The sequence below is a fragment of the Balaenoptera acutorostrata genome, chromosome 7, assembly GCF_949987535.1.
Source record: "Balaenoptera acutorostrata chromosome 7, mBalAcu1.1, whole genome shotgun sequence".
Lineage (NCBI taxonomy): Eukaryota > Metazoa > Chordata > Mammalia > Artiodactyla > Balaenopteridae > Balaenoptera > Balaenoptera acutorostrata.
In genome coordinates, this window is record NC_080070.1 from 56,632,650 (window position 1) to 56,657,414 (window position 24,765).

Sequence of the window (24,765 nt, forward strand, 5' to 3'; positions counted from 1 at the left end):
GTCTAAGATGTACAGCACAGTGATTTTATATGTGTATATATTACAAAGTGATTGCCACGATAAGTTTAGTTAACACATCCATTACTTCACATAGTTTCAATTTTTTCTTTTTTTTTTTTGGAGTGAGAACTTTTAAAATCTACTCTCTTGGCAACTTGCAAATATTCAGTGCAGTATTGTTAACTATAGTCACCATGCTTTACATTACATCCCCAGAACTTATTCATCTTATAACTGGGAGTTTGTACCCTTTGACTACTTTCACCTATTTCCCCACCTCCAACCCTATGCCCCACCTCTGGCAACCACTTCTGTTGCCTGTTCTATGCTCCTATGAGTTTAAGTATTCTTTAGATTCCACCTAGAAGAGAGACCATACAGTATCTGTCTTTCTCTGTCTGACTTATTTCTCTTAGCATAATGCCCTCAGGGTCCATCCATGTTGTGGCAAAAGTTCCTTCCTTTCTATGGCTGAGTAACATTCTGGTGTGTACATGCGCCACATCTTCTTTATCCATTCATCCATCGGGGACACCTAGGTTGCTCCCATGTCTTGGCTATTGTAAATAATGCTGCAATGAACATAGGGGTGTGGAAATCTCTTTAGTTCCCTTCAGATATGTACCCAATTGCTGGATCATGTGGTAGTTCTATTTTTAAATTTTTTGAGAAAACTCCATACTCTTTTTCCATAATGGCTGTACCAGTTTAAATTCCCACCAGCAGTGCCCAATGGTTCCCTTTTCTCCACATTCTCACAAGCACTTGTTATCTCATCCCTTCAATAACAGCCATTCTGACAGGTGTGAGGTGATATCTTATTGTGGTTTTGATTTGCATTTCCCTGATGATTAGTGAGATCAAGCACCTTTTCATGTACTTGGCCATGTGAATATCTTCCTTGGAATAATGTCTCTTCAGGTCCTTTGCCCATTTTTTAATTGGATTATTTGCTCTTTTGCTAATGAGTTATATGAGTCCCTTCTGTCTTTTAGATATTAGCCATTTTTCAGATATGTGGTTTGCAAATATTTTCTCCCATTCTGTACCTTGCCTTTTCATTTTGTTGATTGTTTCTTTTGCTGTGCAGAAGCTTTTTAGATTGTTGTTGTTCCACTTGTTTATTTTTGCTTTTGTTGCCTGTGTTTTGGGTGTTGTATCCATAAAATCATTATGAAGACTAAGGTCAAAGAGATTTTTCCTGGTTTTCTTCTGTGGTTTCAGGTCTTACGTTTAAGTCTTTAATCCTTTTCCAGGTTTTGTGAGTGATAGAGGTCCAGTTTCATTCTTTTGCATGTGAGTATCATTATTTTCCCAGCACCACTTATTGAAGAGTCTATCTTTTCTCCACTGAGTATTTTGGTTCCCTTGTCAAACGTTGACCATATATATGAATGAGTTTATTTCTGGGTTCTCAATTCTGTTCTATTAGTCTATGTGTCTGTTTTTATGCCAGTATGATACTGGCATATATATGTACCATAGTACATATATTACTATAGCTTTGTGATATAGTTTGAAATCAGGAAGTGTAATACCTCCAACTTTGTTCTTCTTTCTCAATATTGCCTTGGCTATTCAGGGTCTTTTGTGGTTCCATATGAATTTTATGATTGCTTTTTTCTATTTCTGTAAAAAAAAATGCCATTGGAATCTTGATAGGCATTGAGTTAAATCTATAGATGCCTTTGGGTAGTATGAACATTTTACCAATGTATTAATTCTTCCAATGATGAGTATGGAATATCTTTCCACTTATTTGTGTCTTCTTCAATTTCTTTCATCAATGTCTTATAGTTTTCAGTGTACAGATCTTTTACCTACTTTGTTGAATTTATTCCTAGATATTTTATATTTTTGATGCTATCGTAAATAGGATTGTTTATTTCCTTTTCAGATTAATCATTATTAGTGTATAGAAATGCAACTGATTTTTGTATATTGGATTTATGTCCTGCAACTTCCCTGAATTTGTTGATTAGTTCTAACAAGTTTTTGGTGGAGTCTTTATTAAGATCTTCTATATATAAAAAAATCATGTCATCTGCAAACAGCAACAATTTTACTTCTTCATTTCCAAATAAGATGTGTTTTTTTTGTTTGGTTGGTTGGGTTTGGGGTTTTTTTTGTTTGTTTCTTGCTTGATTGTTCTGACTAGGACTTCCAATAGTGTGTTGAACAGGAATGGTGAGAGTAGCCACCTTGTCTTTTCCTCTAAGAGTTCTGCCTTTCACCATCCTGTATGATGTTAGCTGTGGGCTTGTCATATATGGACTTTATTGTGTTGAGGTATGTTCCATCTATACCCAATGTATTGAGAGTTTATATCACGAATGGATGCTGAATTTTGTCAAATGTTTTTTCTGCATCTATTGAGATGATCATGTGATTTTTGTCTTTCATTCTGTTAACATAATGTGTATCACATTTATTGATTTGCATATGTTGAACCATCCTTGCATCCCAGGGATGCATAACATAAAAGAGACATTATTTTTTTATTGCTGGTGGAAAAATGAAAAGTAATCTGTCAGCAGCTATTAAAATGTGAAATATGCATACCATTTGCCAGGCAGTTCTATATTGGGGAATCTATTTGACAGAAAAGAAAGCATCAGTATATAGACATAGATGTGCAAGGATTATTTATTGAAACATTGTTTTTAAGAAAAAAGGGGCTGGAAACTACCTAAATTTTCATCAGTAGGAGAATGGTCAAATAATTTATGTACTTCTACCCTATGGAATATTACACAGATTTAAAACAATTGTTACATATTATTTTATTCGAAGGACTATTCACTATATATTATTAGATGCCTAAAAAATTTCAGAGAATGTTTATTGTACAATGCATTTTAAAATTAAAATAGTATATATACATATATTTGTATATATGGATAGATTTGTATTTATAAACATAAATATGTGGAAAGAGACATACCAAGCCATTAACAATTGCTATATCATCAGGAGTGAAAAATGGGGAGCAGGAGAAGAGATTATTAATATATATTCTGTGCCACTTTATTGTCTAACTTGGTAAAACAAACATATTGTGTTTTCATTTTAAAAATATAAAGATTGTTCAATGGTAAATGTAAGTAAACACTATAGGACGTTGGTGGTTTGGCTTTGAGTATGTGTAAATAGCATATAGTATAAGCAAGGAAAGCCAGCACTACTGTGTTTGGTCAGAGATGTCTTCATAGAAAAAACATGAGGTTTCACTGGACCGATGTGGCAATATTCTTCTATAAATCTACCTACAGTTTGCATATTTGGAATTTGCATTTCTTTTTTAAACCCAATTAAAACTTAGTTATTCTAAGAAATAATTACTAGGAAACCAGATTATGAAACAAATCACCCTAGACAAAAGAAAACAATGCTTCATTGTTTAAAATGTTTAGCTCTTCCTGTTTTACTCTTTTGTTTAATCTAAGGTGAAGACCTAGTATGTCTAGCATAACTATGGCTAAATCGAACAGTAGCTTCTTAAAAGTTTTTTTTTAACATACTGGCAATATAGACTTTTGAAACAAAGATTGTTTATCATTTTTCTTTTTTATTTCAGAACGCTTTACCCTGTACAGCTCTAAAAACCTTAGACAAGCATGGAATAAGTAAGTTTTTTTATACAGATTATACTTGTTCTCTTTTTCTCTCTCTTAATTTTTAAAACTCTCCTGATAAATTTGTCATGACATTCTTTCATTTGTTCACCCAATTGTCTATTCATCCATTCACTTAACCATTAAACAGTTATTAAGCCCTAACTGTGTACCATCCCCCATGTTCCACCTGAGCCAACACTCTGTGAGTTTGGGTTCCCAGAGCGATATAGTATTGCTTCAGAGTTGTTAATCCTGAAATTCACTGTGGACACTCTTCTTCTAACTAGATTCCAAGAAATGTTTTAGCATCAGCAAAATAGCATTTCTTAAGTACAATATATCAACTGACTTTCTAATCTAAATAATGTTGGTGTCAACCTTTGAGCTAGATAAAACTGATCTTTCAAATGTTTTTAGTTTACCTATTTTTCCCCTGAGCCTTATTGGGAAGCTAAGCACACGTATCACTTGGAATACATGGACTCTCTTTATTTAATCTCTCATCTGACCTTGTTGAAATAGCTTTATTTATTGGTTTCGAAATTTGATGACATCTGAAGATCTGGGTGTCTCAAGTTATTCAGGGGTCTTTTATGGCAAGCCAAACTGCTAGTAAATCATTGAAAGTTGGGAAGCAGAGTAATTGAGTCACTCTGTTTGACTGTATCACATTTCAAGCATTACATTAGGGAAAAGGTAACTAGATCTGCTTTGATTAAGTAAACTATAATTTGTCATAACAAAATTTTGTCTATGGGGAATTTAGTGTTATTGTCTCCCTTTTTACCATTATGACATGTTTAATTTTAGATGCCATCAATTATGGAAAAAATAAGAAAAACTTTTTATAATAAAAATGCCTTTAATCAATGCTGTCAGTAGATAACAGCAGATAGCTTATTGTGAGGAACTCATGGAATGAATACATTAAAATCTTCAGTGGATTATTTGAAAGATTTGGCAGTTTATTTTGATTGAATTCATGCTAAGAAGAACACACCAGTGTAATTAATTTTGTCTAACACAAGACTTCGTATTTTCCATTTGAAGGGTCAGTTCTTAATATCTAGAGTCTCCCCCAGGAAGCACGCCCTCGGCTGGGAGGGAGCATTCTCTGTGTGTTCCTCACCCTTTTATCCTCCTCCACCCTAATTTCACTGATCAGTGGTAACACATTTTAATTAAGTGCTTTCATATACCAGGTAATATTTACAGTATAACAGTTCCTGTCTTAATTAAATGATCAAACACATTTCTCGCAATTGCTCAAAAAGCTTTGTCCCACCAGGTAACCACTTTATGAAACAATTCTTGACAAAGCCATTGAAACTCTAACCCTTTCTCTGAAGTAACAGGAAAATCTGGCAAATCCATGCATAGTGGCGTTTGTGGAGAATAGCCTCCAATTTAGCTAACCCTCCGTTTCCTTCCTTCAGAGGGACAGAACTAGAATGACGTCCAAATCACCCAGAAAAATAAATGGCAATTTTTATCCACTTAGTAGTCTACAAAAGACAGGACGGGGGAGGGGGAGGTCTGTAGACGATGCTGAGTGATAGTTCATCCACTGTCCCCTTGTGGATGTGACTCCAACAGCATTTACACCTGGCCCACTCCAGCTGTTCATTTTCGCAACGTGTATTCAGCACCTGTCATCTATATGCCCAGACGAATGGCCTTTCTTGTTCAACCATTGGAAGTGACTAGTGGAATGCCTCTCAGAGAAGATGCTTTTGTCCATTTACATTACTCTATTTCAGGAGAAACTAGGTTATCTCATGTCTTTCAGAAAGAAAAAGACAATTGAAGTAGTATTCAAGCTTTGTGTTGCTTTGCTTCATTCTGACCACCTAAGACCTGATGCTTTCCTTTCTCTGAGAGGTACTGTTCGTGTCACAACAGAAGTAGTTAACTTCATTGACAAAAATCAGGCTGTGTGATCCTCTGGTATTGTTGCTTTAGAAATTTTAAAAGCTGTGTGCATTGTGCTCAATCTCTGAATTTTCTTAAAAGATGCTAGGTTCAGTAAATACGCTTTTACTTTTGAGGGCAGATAATTCTTCGGAATATGATTTTTCACAAAATAAGAACACGGTTTCTCTTTAAGATATCACTTCCGAGATATTTATTATTTGCATTTTCCGTGAACATAGGATTTATATTTTTTCTACCAAAAACAAGGTCTAAAATACTGAAGGAAATATTACATTTTAATGTAAAGTCCTTTAAATCCGCTGATAGAATTGTAGTTAATATCTTTCTTTTAATTTCTACCATCACATATGCTTTTTAAAAACCTGAGAATTAATTCAAAGTCATTTAAGAGAGTCCCACCCTTAGATTTCTTTAAAAATATTTTAGAGAAAATATTAAATGCTGAGCTTGAAGTAAGGTTTTAAAATTATAAACGTGACTTGTTTAGAACCATGCTATTTTCAAGTCCCCGTAAGTCTTATTCTTTTGTTGCCTTAAGGATTTATTTCAGAAAAAACTAAGTAATAAAATCATCACTAAAAATATTATAAAAATATGACTTTCTAGTATCTGTTATGTACTGAACCCTTAAAGCAAAGCTATAGCCTCCAGCCAGTTCGAACCCAATGCAATTTAGGGAGAAGTGAGAATTCAGACATTAATTATATTATTGATTCTTCCTACAGACAGACTTGTGACCTTGTAACCATCATTGACATTTCAACTTCTCTCACTTCAGAGTGGGGTCTAGATTCGGAAGAATTGCATTTAAAAACTGTTAAGCAAGTGCTAGCTTTCTTCCTACTGCTAATTTGCTTGTCAACAGCACAGTTACGAAACCAAAGTGATTGGTAAATTCTCTTGTACAGCAGTAATAGGTTCAAAATAAAGGGAGCTAATGTGCAAGGACTAATTTGAATTCAATTTAGATAGGTTAATATAAGATGGGCAGGTTAATATACACATGTAAGTTGCTGTTCAAAATTAAGTAACAATGTTAAAAATATGTATTAACACAGCTGTTGAAGCTAGTGGATATATTAAACTGCCTAAGAGAGTAAAATTTCTTTTTTTTTTTTAATAACTTTATTTATTTATTTTTGGCTGCGTTGGGTCTTCATTTCTGCACGCGGGCTTTCTCTAGTTGCGGCGATCGGGGCTACTCTTCGTTGCGGTGCGCGGGCTTCTCATTGCGGTGGCTTCTCTTGTTGCGGAGCACGGGCTCTAGGCGCACGGGCTTCAGTAGTTGTGGCACGCGGGCTCTAGAGCGCAGGCTCAGTAGTTGTGGTGCATGGGCTTAGTTGCTCCGCGGCATGTGGCATCTTCCCGGACCAAGGCTCGAACCTGTGTCCCCTGCATTGGCAGGCGGATTCTTTTTTTTTTTTTTTAATTATTTATTTATTTTATTTATGGCTGTGTTAGGTCTTCGTTTCTGTGCGAGGGCTTTCTCTAATTGCGGCAAGTGGGGACCACTCTTCATCGCGGTGTGCGGGCCTTTCACTGTCGCGGCCTCTCTTGTTGGGGAGCACAGGCTCCAGACGCGCAGGCTCAGTAATTGTGGCTCACGGGCCTAGTTGCTCCGCGGCATGTGGGATCTTCCCAGACCAGGGCTCGAACCCGTGTCCCCTGCATTGACAGGCAGACTCTCAACCACTGCACCACCAGGGAAGCCCAAGCAGGCGGATTAACCACTGTGCCACCAGGGAAGCCCGAGAGTAAAATTTCTTGAGAAATGAATCCTCAAGTCTCTTTGAACAGCTGTAACAAGTGACCCAGTTTATTTTGGGACCAAGTCTGCCCTAAGTAACACCCATGCAATTCCCTGCTGACTTCATTTATACCAGTAACCATGGGCATAATTTTATCCTTTGAAGGATTTTTTAGTATTCTGGGGAAGCAAAGCAGTGATAGGAGAAAATATCAGAAGATCCAGCAGATATCTAAACTCGAAAGGATAATATAAAGAAGAAGTCTTAATTATAGGATTGAGAATAATAAATACATATTAAAAAAGAAAAGAAGGTCCTTTTATTTCCTCCTACTGGAAGTGCATGATCCATGTGGGTTCTCTCCTGCTTGAAGAGGATTTTGGACTAAAGGGAGACAAATCTTAATTTTATGAATACGTATTCTTTCTGATGGTCTTCAGAACATTCCATTTTATTTCCTTGGAGTTATAAAGACTCTCCCTATTTTTCTTCCTGATCTCTCTATTTATAGTTGTCTGACATTGGCATGCATGTGCAATCAACCAAGTATTTCAGCCAGTTAAAAGATCTTTCATTATTTTGGCTGGAGAAGAATGCTTAATGTATGCTCTCCAGCAAAGTTAAGGGTAGGATTCCAGGAATGCATTTGCTTGTTTTGGAACTTTTTCGCAGCTGAACAATTTTGGAGGTTTGAAAGTAGCAAAAAGAGAGCTAAGGATAAACCACCAAGTCACAGAAGACAGATTTGGAAAACACAGGTCATAGCTGATAAAGCAAAGCACATCCATAGACTTTGAACAGGTGTAGGCCAGCCTTGTCCTGCTCCCTCCACCCAGTGCTCTAGTTCTGCTCATAAACCTTCTGGTTAGCAAGTCCAACTGGATTTCTCATAAGAATTAAAAAAAGATGATACTTTAAGATGTGCAATAAATTCAGAGACATTATAATGAGGCTACCCTTATGGAAATGCAAAAAGAGAGAAGAAGACATTTGCCTGCATGTATTGGAAGGTACCAGCAGAGTCACAAACCCTAATTTAGGAGCTTTAGAAGTATTTTCCAGCTTGGCGTACTTGCACTTTTCTTGAATGTTTTATCTAATTCGATGATTAACTTCCAAAACATATTTTAAAGATGACTTGGGCTTCCCTGGTGGCATAGTGGTTGAGAATCCGCCTGCCAATGCAGGGAACATGGGTTCAAGCCCTGGTCCAGGAAGATTGCACATGCCGCGCAGCAACTAAGCCCGTGCGCCACAACTCCTGGGCCTGCGCTCTAGAGCCCACGTGCCACAAGTACTGAAGCTGTGCACCTAAAGCCCGTGCTCCGCAACAAGAGAAGCCGCCGCAATGAGAAGCCCGCGCACCACAACGAAGAGTAGCCCCCGTTTGCCACAACTAGAGAAAGCCCGCGCGCAGCAACGAAGACCCAACACAGCCAAAACTAAAAACAAATAAATAAATAAATTTTTTAAAAAGATGACTTGCTAGAAAGTCGTGCTACATGTGCATAAAGCATAATGTATTTAAAATAATATTTAGAGAAATAACATAAATTTCACTCTGTATACTAATACTGGTGGTTCTCTATTGTATTTTTCTTGTCATGTCTGATTGCATTCCATTAAGATTTAAATGGGTGCCTTCTCAAGAAAGAAAAGCCCTGTTTCCTACTCTGCCTTATTGTTCTAAGTTGATCTAAAATTCTGTAAAGTAATAATATATTGCAAAGTAAGTTCAAGCTTTCAGTTTCTCTACAGTTGCTTAGAAATGTTAGAGGAAGGTAAGTACAGTTACTGACACTAGGGGGAGCCGTTGAGTTGAGCCAGATCTTTAAATCCTCTTTCTCCAGTTTCACATTTTTTTCATTGTTGATCATTTTTGTTATAATTCTGTTTACTTCAAAGTAACAGTTTCAATGTATTTAGTGCCTGAAGATTTCTTCTCACCATATTTTCAAAGAAATTATTCTTTACATCATCCATGCACTTTTTTAGGGGTGGGTTTATGAGGGTGACAAGCTCTAAAGCAGACAGTAAAGCAGACATTTTGGAATTCCTTTCTCTGTACTCAGAGGATGAGCTGGAGCTGCAATTGTCGACTGCCCAGCTCTGGGGACTTGAGTTCAGCACTGGGAGGCTACGTGGGGTGTAGCTCCTTACCACACCCTTGAAAATATAGTTTTCAACACTTGGACAGTCAGATCCAAGCAAGTCTCTTGTCCTGACCTTGGACACCCACACACGGTATTGTTTGGAAGCCCCTAAGTCTCACCTGCCTGCTTAAAAGTCACAGTTCAGAGCAATTTCTCGGGTCATTCAATTTCACAAGAATGAATCATTAGTTCAGTCACTGAAAGCATTAGGTAGGTGTGATGTTTATCTGATCTATTAAACCCCTTGCCACTGAACAGAGAGCAATTCTAGAAAATTGAAGAGTGGATTCTTGAAGGGGAAAAAGAGGAGGTCCTCAAACAGGAGATGCTTTCCAGGCTTTGGTGGGAGTCAAAGAAGACAGCATAAAGGTCTGTCCAGAGACACAGGTTGGAGGCAGGTGCCAGGAGGACAAAGAGAAGGCTGTCCAAGAGAGAGCTGGCCAATCTGCCAAAGCTCTAACCCCGATCACTAACAGTAGCAACAGCATAAATGCGATAACACGCGAGACGTACCTAGTCAAAGGCCTGACGTATACGTGTTAATCCATAGTCCTGGCTTGACAGCGGTGGTAGTAAACCGTCGGACAGTCTTCTGCTCTATAGGATTCACATATGTTGTCACATCTTCATATCTTTATACCAATCTTGGGAGGTAGTCGGGGCAGATATTATCGTCTCCATTTTAGAGCTTGAAATAAGAAACCTGCTGAGGTCGAATGATTAGTGCTATTGAGAATTACAACTTGGAGGGTATGCCCCAGAGTAAATCTTGTGAAAGAAATATTATCATTTAAAAAACCCTGATCTTCAAGTGGGCTTATCAATACCTGACTTTATTTTGTTCTCACTGTGACTTTGGGTCGGGAGATCTCTTCTGGGACCTGATGTCATTCATTGCTGGTCTAGCTTTTTGGCAGTGGGAGAGCTGGGCTAGAGTACAAACCTGATTCCCTCTCTCCTGGGGAACAGTGTTTGCAGCAGGCTGGCCACCCACACCATCAACTAGGGCCTGTCCTAGGTAATTGCTGGGTAATGTGCCGTTGGGATAGAGGCAGGTTTGTGACAAGCTAAGTACTGGAGATGACAGGCCTGCCAGCCACCCACGCAGACCCTGCTAGTGGGATCTGTCGCCCATTCCCACACAGTTCCCACTGCCCCAGGAAATTATGCTCTGTCGTTTTGTGTCATTGCCAGATTTCTTGTCCGTGTCTTTCTTTTCGTAGCAAAGAATTCGCTGACATTAATAACCCCTGGTGATGGCCAAGGGCAGGCCCCATGCTGTTTGCTATCTTTCAGGCATGAGATTTTTGTTCCCCTCCTGATAGGGAGAAACTATCCATCTTCTCGCTTACTAATTGGCAGTACGTGCCAGGCTTGGGAGTTGGCAACAGCCATTGTTTTTCATCCTTTCAGATTATGTGTTGGACTCCTCATCCAAAAGTACACACTTCTGGTGCAGCTAAAACCTTCCTTCTGCCATCCAGCTCATTAAGGGATAAAACCCAACCATGTTTCTGAAGCGGCACAGAGTTTCCAGGAGCAGCTGGGCTGCTCGTTTCCCTGAAAGAAGGACGATAGAATTAGGTTTTCTCAAACTGTTCCCCAGAACAGATGCTAGACATGTGAACTGAGGAAGTTCTCTGCTCCTCCACAATATAAAATGGTATATTTGTATTCTGTGGCTGCCATAACAAATTGCCACAATTTATCATCTCCTATTGGGCAGGAGCCTAGATGGGCTCAGCTGGTTTCTTTGATCTGGGTCTGACAAGGCCAAAATCAAGGTATTGGTAACCTGGGCCCTGTCTGGAGGCTCTTGGGGAGAATCTGCTTCCAGGCTTATTCAGATAGTTTGCAGAATTCAGTTCCTTATGGTTGTCGGGCTGAGGTCCTGTTTCCTTTCTGGTTGTCGGCTGGGAGCCTCCCCTAGCTCCTGAAGGCCACGTGTATTCCACATCACCCTGCCACCTCCTTCTTTAAAGCAGCATCAGTGCAACAAGTGTTTCTCATGCTTCGAGTCTCTCTCTTCCCCTTCTGCCCCATCTCCTCTGCCTCCAGTAGGAGAAAGTTCTCTGCTTCTAAATTCTATAATCCAAGTTCACCTTTCTATTTTAAGATCTGTAACCTTAATTACATCTGCCAAGTCCCTTTTGCCTTGGAAAGTAACATATTCACAGGCTTCAGGGATGGGTGAGAGGACATCTTTGGGGCCATTCTGCTTTTCACGAGTTGTACTGGGGTTTCCTACTCAGTGAGGAGTAATGGGGTGAGGCAGAGCAGAGGGGGTGAACCCAGCCCTCATCAGGTCAGACGCAGCCCATTTTGCCCGATCTCTGGCCCATCAGGTGACAAGCATAGGCCCCTGATTCTGATGGTTCCACGTTGCCTGGTTCACATTAGCTATGCTCAAAATTATGTATAAGGAAGAAATCATTTTCCACCCCCGCAGAGAGAAAAAAAGAGATTATTCTCAGGAAAGCTCATAGTCTCTGAGATGGTAAAAGTTTGGCCTGATATTTATGTCCCCTCTAGATCAGTGCTGTCCAGCAGAACCTTTTCTGTTGATGAAAATCTGTATCTTCACCACCCAGGGCAGCAGCCACTAGCCCCTTGTGGCTATTGAGCACTAGAAATGTGGCTTAGGATCTGAATCTTAAATTTCATTTAAATTTAATTAATTTAAATGTAAATAGCCACCGTGGGTAGCTACCAAATTGGGCAGCACAACTGTAGATCAACAGGTAAACTATCCATTTATTTTAGGTGCCCACCAGTGTAATACAAGTGTGGGTGTCCGATGCTTTGGAAATTCTATGCTCAAGAGTCCTTGTATTTTGCACTCAAGTGTCTGGGGATCTTGCTTGATGTGTTTGCTTCTCACCTCTGTCTTTTATTTGTAAACACTCTGAGACGATAATAGCTCTGGAGGACCCAGTAAGAGATAAATCTGAGGAGGGAATAGTGGAGGTATCAGAGAACACCTAGCAGACATGCCTTGCCCTCCCCCTCGCTTCCAAGAGCCAGGGGGCACTGCCTATTTCAGGCAACTCCATTCCTTTCTCCTTCTCCTGTTCTCTCTCTCTCTTTTCTGCTGGGAACTGCTAGGGGTTAGACACACAGCTGTCTACCCTTTTTGAACTCCCTGAAGAATTCACCTCTTTGCTGTTGTTCCCGGCCCCCTTGATCTCCCCTAACTCTGCTCAGAAAATACCAAAAGTCTCAGCTTCCCCTTCACCACATACAAGATGCTACCAAGAGGAGCTCCATTTTATAAATAAGCCTCTCAATGGGCCCCTGTGGGTACATATGTTAACTCTTCAGCTTCAGAACATTGAAATTTTCCACATTTAAAAAAACTGAAGCATGAACAGAAATGCAGAAATTTTTACTGTTCTTTATTTATTAAAAAACACTGGCTGTGAGATGTGTTTCCTCAACATTTATTTATATCATTTCCTTTTGATTAAGAAAATGTTTATGAATCTGGTGAATTGTCAGCCTCAGAATTAAGACAAGCATAAGTCGTCACTGGAGAGAGATGATTTGAACAACAATGTCATCTTTTGTATCCACTGTCACCCACTCCACACTTTACCTTGGTTGATTTTCATGAAAATTAGGATTGGATAAGGGGCCCAATCATTTGTGGGGACAAGGGGTCCCCCTCATACCTTGGGGAGACTTTCTATAAAACTGGGGCTCAACTTCCATGCATTGTGAAGATACAGTTAATAAACTATTCATGTTGACAAGTGCATCTGACTTATGCTGTGTAGACACTGGTCCTACTGACTGTGTAAAAATACACGGTCAATAAATATTGTTTATAAAAACCAAGAAAGAATAGAAAAGAGGAAAGATGCCTGAGAAAACTCATTATTGGTGCAAACGGCAAGAAAACACCTGAAAGTAACATAAGCTTTGGTATGATAGGGGCCAAGTACCAATCATAGATCCAGCACTGAACCATATAATATCCAGGAAGCTCACTAGCCAATCTGAGCCCAGATTTTCAGTCTTTAAGACCCTTGGCAGGATTATTGTGAGGAATGTTAGCTTATCCCCCTTCTGGTTTTCAGCATGCCCTGCCCTCTCCTGCCAGTCCAACTATTTCATTCATTTCGAGATAAGTAATTGTCCTTGAACATGAATACTGCTGCGACACAGGGCCCCCAAACATCTGGAATATTCCTTCTACCTTTCTAGGAGCATGTGCTGAATTTCTCGGTCACCAGATAATTTTTAAAAAATATTTCATGTGTAGAAACAAGATTCCTCTTCCCCAGCAGTTCCTTCCTAAGAGTGATGTGTTAGCAAATAGCATTGTACATAATTCATGTAAAACTGTGGTTTACCCTAAGTCTTGAAGCACATCTATTAGACAGTTTTCCTAATTAAATTGAAAGAAGCCCTTAGACAAACACTGTTACCAAGTTCAAAGCATCTTTTAGACCTTTTCCATACATGTACATGAACTCTGTACCTGAACTGATGGGTAAGCCTAAACCAGGTGTCCACTTGACCCCGAGGGTTTCATTCGTGATACTAAAAGTAATTATCCTTGTTGATTATGGCTCCTAAATGGGGAGGGTAGATGACTTCTCTCTAGAATCACAAAGAATAAAGGCTGGGAGCATAACCTTACTCTGGTTCACCTATCATCACTGACAAGCAAATGGGTAGGGGACACCAAAGGAAACTGCTTTTTTCTTTCAGACACTGAGCCAAGTCCATACCCTAAGGCACAAGTCCCATGTTACTTTGTATTGTTAAAGTCACTCCCATGTTATATTCGTCATGGGAGTGACTTTAACAATAGATTTTATTTTGTCTTTGACAAAAACAACAAAATACATTAAAATGCCTTAAACACACACATATACAATCCTGCAAATCAGTTATTTTTTGTGTTACCTAAAAGAGCATTTTTTAGATCATTTCAACATTTTGGGGATATTAGAAAAATCCAGTGGTGGTTTACAATTGAAGTCTCATAGTGAGTGTATATGTGTGTGGATGTTATTACCCAGACTATAAATGAGATATAAATGAATAGAAATACTAACACAAAGAGATCAATATTCTGGCCCTCACTGCATTATTATACAGCGCATCTTTGTATATCTGTATGTGAATTCTGTGCTAGTCCTCAGCTGAATTTAATCCCTCAAGACCTGATATACAAACATAATGCCAAATAGAGAACTTCCCTTAAATTATTCAAATTCCCCATAAGTGATTTCCCACTCTTCCTGCAATGGAAAACATTTGATCATAAATTCAATTAAATCAGCCATCATCTTTGTGATGTTTGTCCAGCTAAATCCTTTAGTGACTAAACCAATAAACATACCAGCTGTGTGTGTGTGTTTATGGCATGACTGTTGGGAAAGAATCGATTTGAAGTAAAGACGAAGGGTAGTTCTCATTTCTTAGGCCAGATTTTGACCACTTTACTGCAGCCAAGGTTTAAAAGATTAAACTCTTAGCGGGGACAAAATCATGTATATTCCTTAAATTCATTGGCTTTTATTCCCCAACTCAGGGCCACGTTTTAATATATTGTTTCAGATCAAAACTGATAAGATTTGGAGATGTTAGTAAAAGCGGTCAAACCACATCAACCATTTTTCTTCCTCTTTCTTCCACACCCTCTCCTCCCTAGTTGAAACAAAGGAAAAATGACTTGACATACTTTTAAGTTTCTCCAGGAAAATTCAATTATAGGACTACAGAACTATTTATGATTTCTCATATTTATGTCAGCTGAAGAGGTAAAGCTTATTAGAGGCTTATAAATGTTGATTGTTTCTCATCTTTATCCTAAAGCCTTTCAGACAATAGATATGATCAACCACCTCCCCTCTTTTTCACCATATCTTTATTAATAGGATCATCATATCCTATTAATTTGGATGTAACTGAACCTTATTTATGCATTATCTTTACATATGTGTATATTCATGTGGCCTCTAGAGGGCAGCATGTTCCGGGTGGGGGGGAAGGTTAGAGGCCAGCTACTTATCTCCATAAAATATGTGAGATAACCAACTGAATTTTTTTTTTTTTCCCTTTAGCAAAGCAAGTAAGCTATCTCAAGTAGAAAAATCAGTGCTGCCCCATGGTTTGATTGGCTGCCCCATCTGCCATTTTGGGCATCTACTTGGATGGCCAACAATTTTTATGAATTGGCTCAGCTACCTTGGAGGCTACTTAATTAAGGATTATACCAGGTTCCATGCCTTTGACTCCAAATGGAACTAAGCACGTCATTACATTTATAAAGATGAATACAAATGGGATTTTTCCATTTATCTCTCATTTCTTGTCACCCTTGACTGAAGGTTAAATTGTACCCACAGTTCTAATTTTATTTGGCAGTCAAATCAGGCTTTACTCTCCTTTCTTAGAATTCAGCTGCCTCATGTCCCTTACGTTTAGGTTGTAATGCTGAAAGAATTCTAATGTCTCTTTATTTTTCCCAAGGAAGTGAAACACATTTCCACGGGGACATCTTCCATCCATCGTGATTTTAGGCTCTTTCTCCTACCAGCCGGCAAACCTTTGGAGTAATCCCTGACCTAGCCCTCTTCTCTATAGCTGCATTCACTGATTTTCTCAATCCAATCTCTATTCTTCATCTAAAGAATAAAATCCTCCCAGTGTATAAACTACACAATTCTTTTTCTTTAATTTTAGAAATTTCTGGAAGCCGCAGCAGATCTTTGAAAGATATAGAGCAGTACTGTCCAATAGATCTTTATGCATTGATAGGAATGTTTCATATCTGCACTGTCCGATATGGGGCCATTGAGTAACTTAAAACTGTGGTTAGTGCAGTTGAGGAACTGAATTTTTATCTTATTTAATTTTAATTAATTTAAATTTAAATAGTCATCTGTGGCTTGTGGCTGCCAAATTGAACAGTGCAGAATAGAGCATAACTTCTGATCAGTTTATAACAAATGTTTTACCAGAATATATTGTGAGGGGGATTAGATTTTGCAGCTAAAAACCTACTGCCCAGGCTTTTATTCTCTCCCTTATTTCTTTCTCATACAGCTATAGGCTTAAATCCAAATCCTCTGACTCTGACCCAGGATTTTCTCTCTCTGAGAACATCTGAGAGATTTTCAATTTTCAAATTCTTCAATTTCGTTGAATATTGAACATCTCTCTCCTGGGTGTCCAGAATGGAGTTTCAAAGCATGGCATTTGGACAGCACTGATTCTGGGGGCACTGGCCATTTTACCGTCTAAGCTTTGTCACCTCTAGATCTGGTTTTTCCTAAATATAGAAATAAAACTTGAGAACGTGCTAAAATGTGTCAAACTGCATACAAGCTTGGCACAAGTTAGCATATTTCTTAAATTGGAATGTTCCCCCCCTATATACATATGCAACAATTATTTACACTGACTACAAAGAAAGCCTATGTTTGTTCCATCCACTCTAAAGTGACCTCAATATTCTTTTAAAATGTTCTTATAAGTTCCCAAGTAATCATTTTTTAAATGCTTCCATATTTTTACACATGATCTGCAAATGCATGTCTTAGTTTTCCGCAGTATGCCGATATTGTTGGTTTTAAGACGTGGCAGACTTTTTTTTAATGGTTTGTGTCATGCCACTAGCTTCTACCTCATGTTAGAGACACGACTGAAAACACCCTCCAGATACCTGGCACATATAAGTAGTTGGACCCCAGATGATAATAAATATGCAACTTTTAAATTCTATTCCTTTACCTTAGTTTTAGTTCAGCTGAAAAGATAGAATTAGTGCTCAAGAAGATAAACAGTTGAGCAATTATGCCGATTTGGGGGACCTCTAAGCCCAAATGGATATGGAATGACACCCTTCCATTTTAAATCATTTTCTGTAAAGAGGCAAATGTAGAGTTAAAGGCAAGAATAAAGGAATGTGCAACCCAAAGGCTGTGCTCACTTTCAATAAAGACAGCCTCAGCGTATTGTATGCTCACCATCAAACCACTCTTTATAGCACCCGTGCCCCCAGATCCACAACCTCTTCACATGATGAGAGAGGAAAGCAAGGATGATTGGTAGCCACATTATTCTTTAAGAGACCAGCCTCTTGGAAAAGGCTAGGCAGCCCCACACCACAGGGCACAAGAGAGCAAAATAGGAAGGGATCATGAAGTTCTTGTCAACACTCTGTTAGTAATGAGCTTTAAGACTGGACTCCTGTGCACAAAGCCAGTTCCCTGCCATTTTAAGACTTGGTCAGCTTCCTGTTAATGGACATGTGAGTTATCTGCAGGGAAGTCATTAGACTAAAGTCTCTCTAATGTAGTAACTATTTCTGTGCTGAGAACAGCCATTTGCAACCTCCAGAAGCACTTTATAGACTATTTGATAATAGTGATGCAATCATGTGCAGGTTCATATAGGTATAGAGAGAGAAAATGAAAGGTAAAAGGCAAGGGCTTGGAACTAGGAGAAGAATGTAAGGTACCAGTTCTTAACTCTTCTCTAGTTGGAATTCACTCTGTAGGTTCATTACTAAAAAATCACTCCTTAAATTGCACATTCTAATGTAGGAGGAAATGCTGTCTTTTGATGGAAATATATGAAATATTTTTTCTAAAAATTAAAAAATCTCTCCTCTGATGGCTCTCATACTTGTAGCACACATTACATCACAGAGTAGGATAAATCATTTTCCAGGTCTTGAACCGCAAAATGAAAACAAACACACCAAAAAAATGTTTTCTTCATACTAACCTTAGCATCAGCCCTGGCCACGTAAATAATTACAGTAATCCCTCTCCAAACACGCGTTGCAGTTACTCAGTATTTTAGTACATGTCAGCTTGATGTTCTACAGCTCTGAGGGCCCTGGTTCAGATGTTGGTGAGTCACTCCACTTGGAGATCATTTGAACAGTAGGGTTGGGAAGAGGAAAGGAGGAATGAGGATGGTAGAGAAGCAGAAATGTTTTCACTTTGTTGTCTTGATAAATCTGAAATTGAGGTCAGCAACCTAGGGCTGCTAGGCAGAAGGAAATCAAGACATATAAGACAGGCCATATGGTGAGCCATAAACCAAGGAAGACATTGGGCGTTTAGAAAGAGGACACATCTATAGTCAGAGTAAAGGGGAGACTGGCAAAGAAGGCAGTATGCCTTGGTATGTAACACAGCAAAACACATTTACAAAATCTTAAAATAAGAGGCAGATCCTGCAGCGTATCTAACAGGAAAACGTTTCCATCTTAAGGTATGTAAAATAATATTGAAAATATTTTTACTTAAGGTGCTCTTCGTTGTTTTATTTTAGTGAGCATTTAAAAATTATGAGATCTTTTTTGTATAAATTCACTCATAACTTTGATTCTCCTCTTTTTTCCATTTGTTGTAAGTCTCCCAATGAGGTGTTTCCTGCCAAAGGACTTTTAGGGATATACTCTGATTTGGGAAAGAATATTATAGTCTTAAAAGACTCCTTTTACTGCATTTAGTAGGGTCAGTTTAATTTTTTACATGCATAGAAGTGGTAGAGCAGCAGCAGTGATATTTATTATAAATATCAACAGCTGCACTTGTTCATGGTACACATAGATGTGCCTATAGCATGCCAAATGCTTTGTCCGCAATATCTCATTTAATCCTGAAAATAGCTCTCAGATAGTTCTCTACATTTTCTGATAGTAACATTTCAGCTTATTTTAGAAAGTCTGTTTCCCTGTCCTCAATTATATTGTAGACTCAAGAGCAAATCTGTAAATATATCCCTCGTTTGCCATTTTATTCACAGAAGGACGGAGACTAGGATGAGGCAACTAAGGTACTCAGCTTGGGTTCAGAATTCAAGGTGATGCCCCCCTCCAAAAAAAACATAGTAATCAAGATAAATTACATTTTAATGCAATATTTTAAAAAGCCTAAAGATAGCTTCATTATTTTCTATGCTGTCCATCAAACAACCCTTCATTAGCACCCATTCCCCCAGATCCATAACCTCCTCCTTCCTAAACCCCAGTGCTGGTCAGGTTATAGAGAAATGGATGCATTTATTTACTGCTAATGGCACTGTAAACTGATAAACAGTGTAGAAAACATCATGGAAACGTTAAAAGCTGTAAAGATACTCATTTGTGGCACATTCAAGAAATATGATTTAGTGTCATCTAAAAGTTCTGGGTGCTTGGGAATGCACAGATGAGGTTCTCGTCCTCACGGGCTTTACCTTCTAGAGTATCTAGGACAATAAACAAGTAATAAAATAAGCAATCTCAGAGAGTGATAAGTACATGAAGACATGGCAGTATGATTTCTTTTTAAAAAGAGGAATAGCACTGGAAAATTGTAAGCCATATGAAGGCTGGGATTTTGACTATTTTGTTTACCTTTATATCCTTTGTACCTATGACAGAGCCCATCACATAATAGGTGCTCAAGAAATATGTGTTGAAGAATGAAGGTGGTAAGAGTGTAGTGAGTGTAAGGAGAGTGAGAGGAGATGAGATTGGAGACTGGAGGCAAAGGGGGTGAGGAAAGGCCTTGTAGGCTACAGTTGCGATATTACTTCCGATAGGAAGCCTGGGGAATTAAGTTTATGACCTAGTAATCTGACTCTTTAGTGTTTCTCCCAAGAAAACAAATCAATGGAGTAAAAACCTAGTTGCCCAAAGATGCTTATTACTGTGTTGTATATTAAATTATTAAAAAAGACTTGGTACCAACTTAACCAAGATTAAGGGAATGGGGAAATACTTAGTATATCATGGTTCATGAACCCCAGTGGAATATTACACAACAATGTTAGGACGGTATTATGAAGACTTTGAAAACATAGGGAATGCTTCATATGTTCTCTGAAAAAAGCAGAATAAATAATTTTATGCATACTAGCATATTAACTATAAAATTGTGAACTGTGATTGAAATGTAATATAAGAGATAAAAATAGTTGTGTTAGGGTAACAGAATTTGGGGTGATTGTTTTTCTACTTTACAAAAATTATCTTTAGTATTATTGTCACATTATTTTAATAAAAATATGTTGCTAAATTAGTATAGAGATTGTTTTTGGGGTTATGAAAGGATTTTGAAATGGATATTGGTGATGGTTGAACAATATTGTGAATGCAATTAATGCCACTGAATTGTACACTTGAAAATGCTTAAAATGGCAAATTTTAGGTTACATATATTTTACCACAGTTTAAAAAAAAACCCCAGATCTCTTCTATAATCATCATTATGGTTTAGCAGCCTCCAAGATGGCCCCCCGGTGGTCCCTGTCTTCTGGTCTTCACACCCTTGGGTAGTCCCTCCCACATTCTACTAGGATTGGTCTTGGTGACCAGTAGCATATGGCAGAAATGATGGCACATTATTTCCAAGGTTAGGTTCTAAAAGATTGAGGTTCCCATCTTAGCTGTCTCCCTCTCTCTTTCTTGGTTCACTGACTCTGGAGAAGCTAGCTGCCATGTCATGTGAATAGTTCCTCCATCTGGGAGAGGCCCCCATGGTGAGGAACTAAGGCCTCCTGCCAACAGCCATGTGAGTGAGCCACCTGGGATTGGATTCACCAGGCCCAGTCAAGTTTCAAATGACTGTAGCCCTGGATGTCACCTTGACTGCAACCCTGTGAGAGACCTTGAGCCAGAACTACCCAGTTCAGCTGTTTCAGGATTCCTGACCCCCAGAAACTAATATGACCTCAATATGGGCTTAAGTTTGACTTTTAGGAATTTAAAGAGAGCTTTTTAAATGCAGGTTTTGAAAGGAAATTTTATGTGGAAAAAATGTACGCCGTGATAAAAATTACAAAGAAATAAAATGATGTGTTTGCTCAGACCTATACACATAGAAGTAAACATCGAGTTGATAAAAAAATCATTTATCTGAATTATAGACTTATGAGATGTTTTTACTTTCTCTTATATGTTTCAGGATTTCTCTTATATGTTTCTAAATTCTCTAGAATGATCATGTCTTACTTTTATAATGAGAAAAAAAAGATATAAACAAAGCTTTAAGAAGGATGATAGAGAGAAGAGAGCATCTTCATCTGAAGCACATAACATGCTCTACCCTCATTTGCTGTGTGACTCTGGCTGTATGGCTTCTCCTCTCTGAGCCTCAGTTCCCTCATCTATAAGGAGGGATAATGATGTTCATCTCATAACTGGGGATGCAGAATAAGGGGGACGACTTGTGAAAAGTCTCTAGCACATAGTAAATCCTCAATAGATGCTTCATCTCCTTATTATACCTTCTCATAGTATTTAGAACAAGGGTGTCATTTGCTGGCTGATCATGTCCTTTGTGATAATCAAGGGAAATCAGATAGCTCAACAGGTAGTTGGTTCAGTGTGCGGCCTACAAGAAAGTCTGTGACGGGGAAGATAGGAGGCTCCTTTGTAGGAGCAGCAAGTATTAAAAGCTATTTGACTTTTCTTCCTAAAGATCATCAGGCCCTTGTAGAGGACACCCAACTCTTCAGTCTTAATCCAAGTCTTGTTTTACACATAAACACACAGGCCAGTTCTTCTTGTATCATAATGAGATCATATATTTTCAAATTCCAGATGCAATGTCATAAGATAAAGAAGCTGAAATGATAGTCCACAGAAAATATATTTTTCTTTTGCCCAGAACCAAACTTTAATAACGCATAAGCTCTGATCTAACTGAATTTTCTTGCATATTTATTTAAATGGGAGAACTGGTTTTGGTGATTTTCTCCAATCCTAACCATCTAATATCTTTAACCTACAAGACAACAATTCTTTTATTTATTTATTTTTTTTAAGGGGTAAGGAAACATTCTCTCTTCTACATCAGCTCAGGATGCTAAACTGTATGTTGTTTGCCTTAAAAAATAAACTTTCCTTTTTACATTTTTCTTGTTATCTTGGATCATGTCCAGTCTCTAAGGAAATGAACATGTGAAGAAAGAGTTCTGTGGAATGTTAACTGCACTGGTATTTTTCTTCCTTTTATCATGCCTCAAGATTTGCCGAAGTTGATATAAATTCACCATGCGTTCTTTAAAAAGCATAACAGCAAGGCATTCTTCCTGTAGGAGTCGGACTGTAAAAGGTGATTTCCTTTTAGTCCATTTGGTTTAAGCCTGTAAAAAGCATTAAGTGAAAAATCTGATATATTTGTTAGGGCATTTATTGCATTACTAAGTTATATTTTCAGTTCTCAGTGAAAGGTTTATTGAGAGGTTTTGAAGAGGTAAACTTTGAAGAGGTTTTGTTCAGGATTAAAGAATATTTTTTCTTCTCTTTTGGTGAAATAACATCACACAAAATGATACCTTTCAGGAGCTATTTTTAGCATTGTTTACAGTCAAAGGACACACCGTTCCATTATGGTGAAGCAGATATCACCTTCCAAAACCAGCCTCTGTTGATGAGATTTGTAACTTCTATAGGGTTTCAGAGGCATGAAAGGCTGTGAAGTTACCATTTTCCATTAACTCAAGTCACCCTAATATTGATGCACCAGTAAGGTAAACTACTTTGCAGGAGTCTTTTAGAGTGAAAATGTTTTTCATATTGGACTAAATATTTATAACTGATACATCTTAAATGTAAAAATATAAGCCATTGCTAAACTTTAATGTGGATTGATTTCTTTTTTGATAGATGAAGATTTGAATTTAAACTCTTGACGCAATCTTTTATCATCTAAAAATGAGAGTTGTCTTTTTCAGATGAAGTAGTGCTATAATCAACCACTTTGAATTCAGGAAAATTGGATAATCGCTATTCTCTAAATAACATAAATATCAAAAACATCACAAGGGTAGAAAACTCATTAACAATTTACTTTGCTTCACTCTTGATTTGCTAAAAATGTTTTGAAAACTTGTGAAATAGGTGAAATTATATGATCCTTTTAATTGATTTAAACAACTTACGGTAAGAAAAGGTCAATCTTTACAGCAGTCCTGTGGAGGAGAGGGCTACTAATTTTATCCTGATCTGTATCCAGAAGTCAGAAAGTTTGAGTTGTTGATGTCCTTCAGTTAACAATGGAATTCCATATGGGGGAAGGTCATGTCGTTATGAAGGTCTAGTGTTTATGATTGGATATAACAGTTAACAAAATAACTGGGAAGTTGGAAATCAATTCTGTTGAATGCACATCCTTTGGGTTTTGAAGATGTTGTACACTGATTTTGTTTAAATATTCTGTAAGTTTTATCCTTCTGATTACAAGGATAAATTATTATTACTGTATTTTATTTATTTTACTGAAATAAGATACATCATTTTTTACCATGTCCTTCAGTCAGAGGATTGAAAAGTAATTATTTGTGCCTCTTCTGCTGTTAACCACATTATTAAAGTAAAATACTAAGCAAAAATATAGAATCATATGATCACTAGTCAACAAAATCTAGGAACCTTTTCCAAAATATAGGTATAATACCTGATAGGTTTGTGCTATTCCTATATATGAAATATGTCAGTGATTGGCAGCCTGTAACAAATCTTAGAGAAATTTTTAAAAATTATATTATATAGTTGTGTAGAATTATAAGTGATTAGATTTATATAAGCTACTAAAAAAACACAATTTTACAACTCAAAAAAGTCACTGCTACTAGGTACTGGAGAAGAATTGAAAAGGAGATTAAAGTGGAGTCTCTGCAAAAAACAATGTAGTGAACCAGTTAACTGTTTCTTTCCTATAAGCAAGTTGCATGCAAGCATGATCTACCTTTGTGGAAAGTAAAAATAAGTTTAAATATACAGGGCTTTTGTTGAAAAGAATATAACAAGAAGTTCACTTATATTAGCTTTTCTTTGTGAATATTTTATGATAATATCTGCATCTATAGATTTATGAGATGTAAATATGAAAATCTATAGCTCCGTATTAGCACATGGAAAAGGCTAGTATAATTACATAAGTTAGCCAATTTTTTAAAAGCCAGACCACTCTTTATTTGATTTCAGACTGAACTTAAACATTCAAAGACATCTCTTTTTTGAGGGGAGGGTAGAAAATTATAATAAATAAAATCAAAGCTAGGAAATTTGGGGTAAATATTATCTAGCTAAGCTCTGAAATCCAAAGCAAGAATTTAGTGTTTTCCTTTTTCTACTCACCTTTTGGCAGTGTATAATACTCTTAAGAGTGTCAGTGCTAGCGTTTTCAAAAGCTCAATTCATTCACACCCTGCTGAGGGCTCTACAGCACTTTCTGTACTTTTCCACCAGATAGAGTTTTCTGCAAGGGCAACTATGTGTTGAGTAAGGGTTAGATCTGAAGGAAAGACCCAGCAGTGCAGATTAGTATGACTGGCTTTGGGGATTAT

The 24,765-nt window shown here is 37.7% G+C and overlaps 1 protein-coding gene across 4 annotated transcripts in view; it reads left to right on the top strand.

The window, feature by feature from the left end:
* The window catches only part of CDK14 (cyclin dependent kinase 14), a 575,870-nt gene that overhangs the window by 450,728 nt on the left and 100,377 nt on the right, over positions 1–24,765 (top strand). For all 4 annotated transcript variants that reach the window (XM_057550063.1, XM_007195799.3, XM_057550065.1 and 1 more), the window contains one exon: positions 3,578–3,626. In XM_057550063.1, the coding sequence (XP_057406046.1) occupies positions 3,578–3,626 (49 nt within the window). The remainder of the gene's footprint in view (positions 1–3,577; positions 3,627–24,765) is intronic.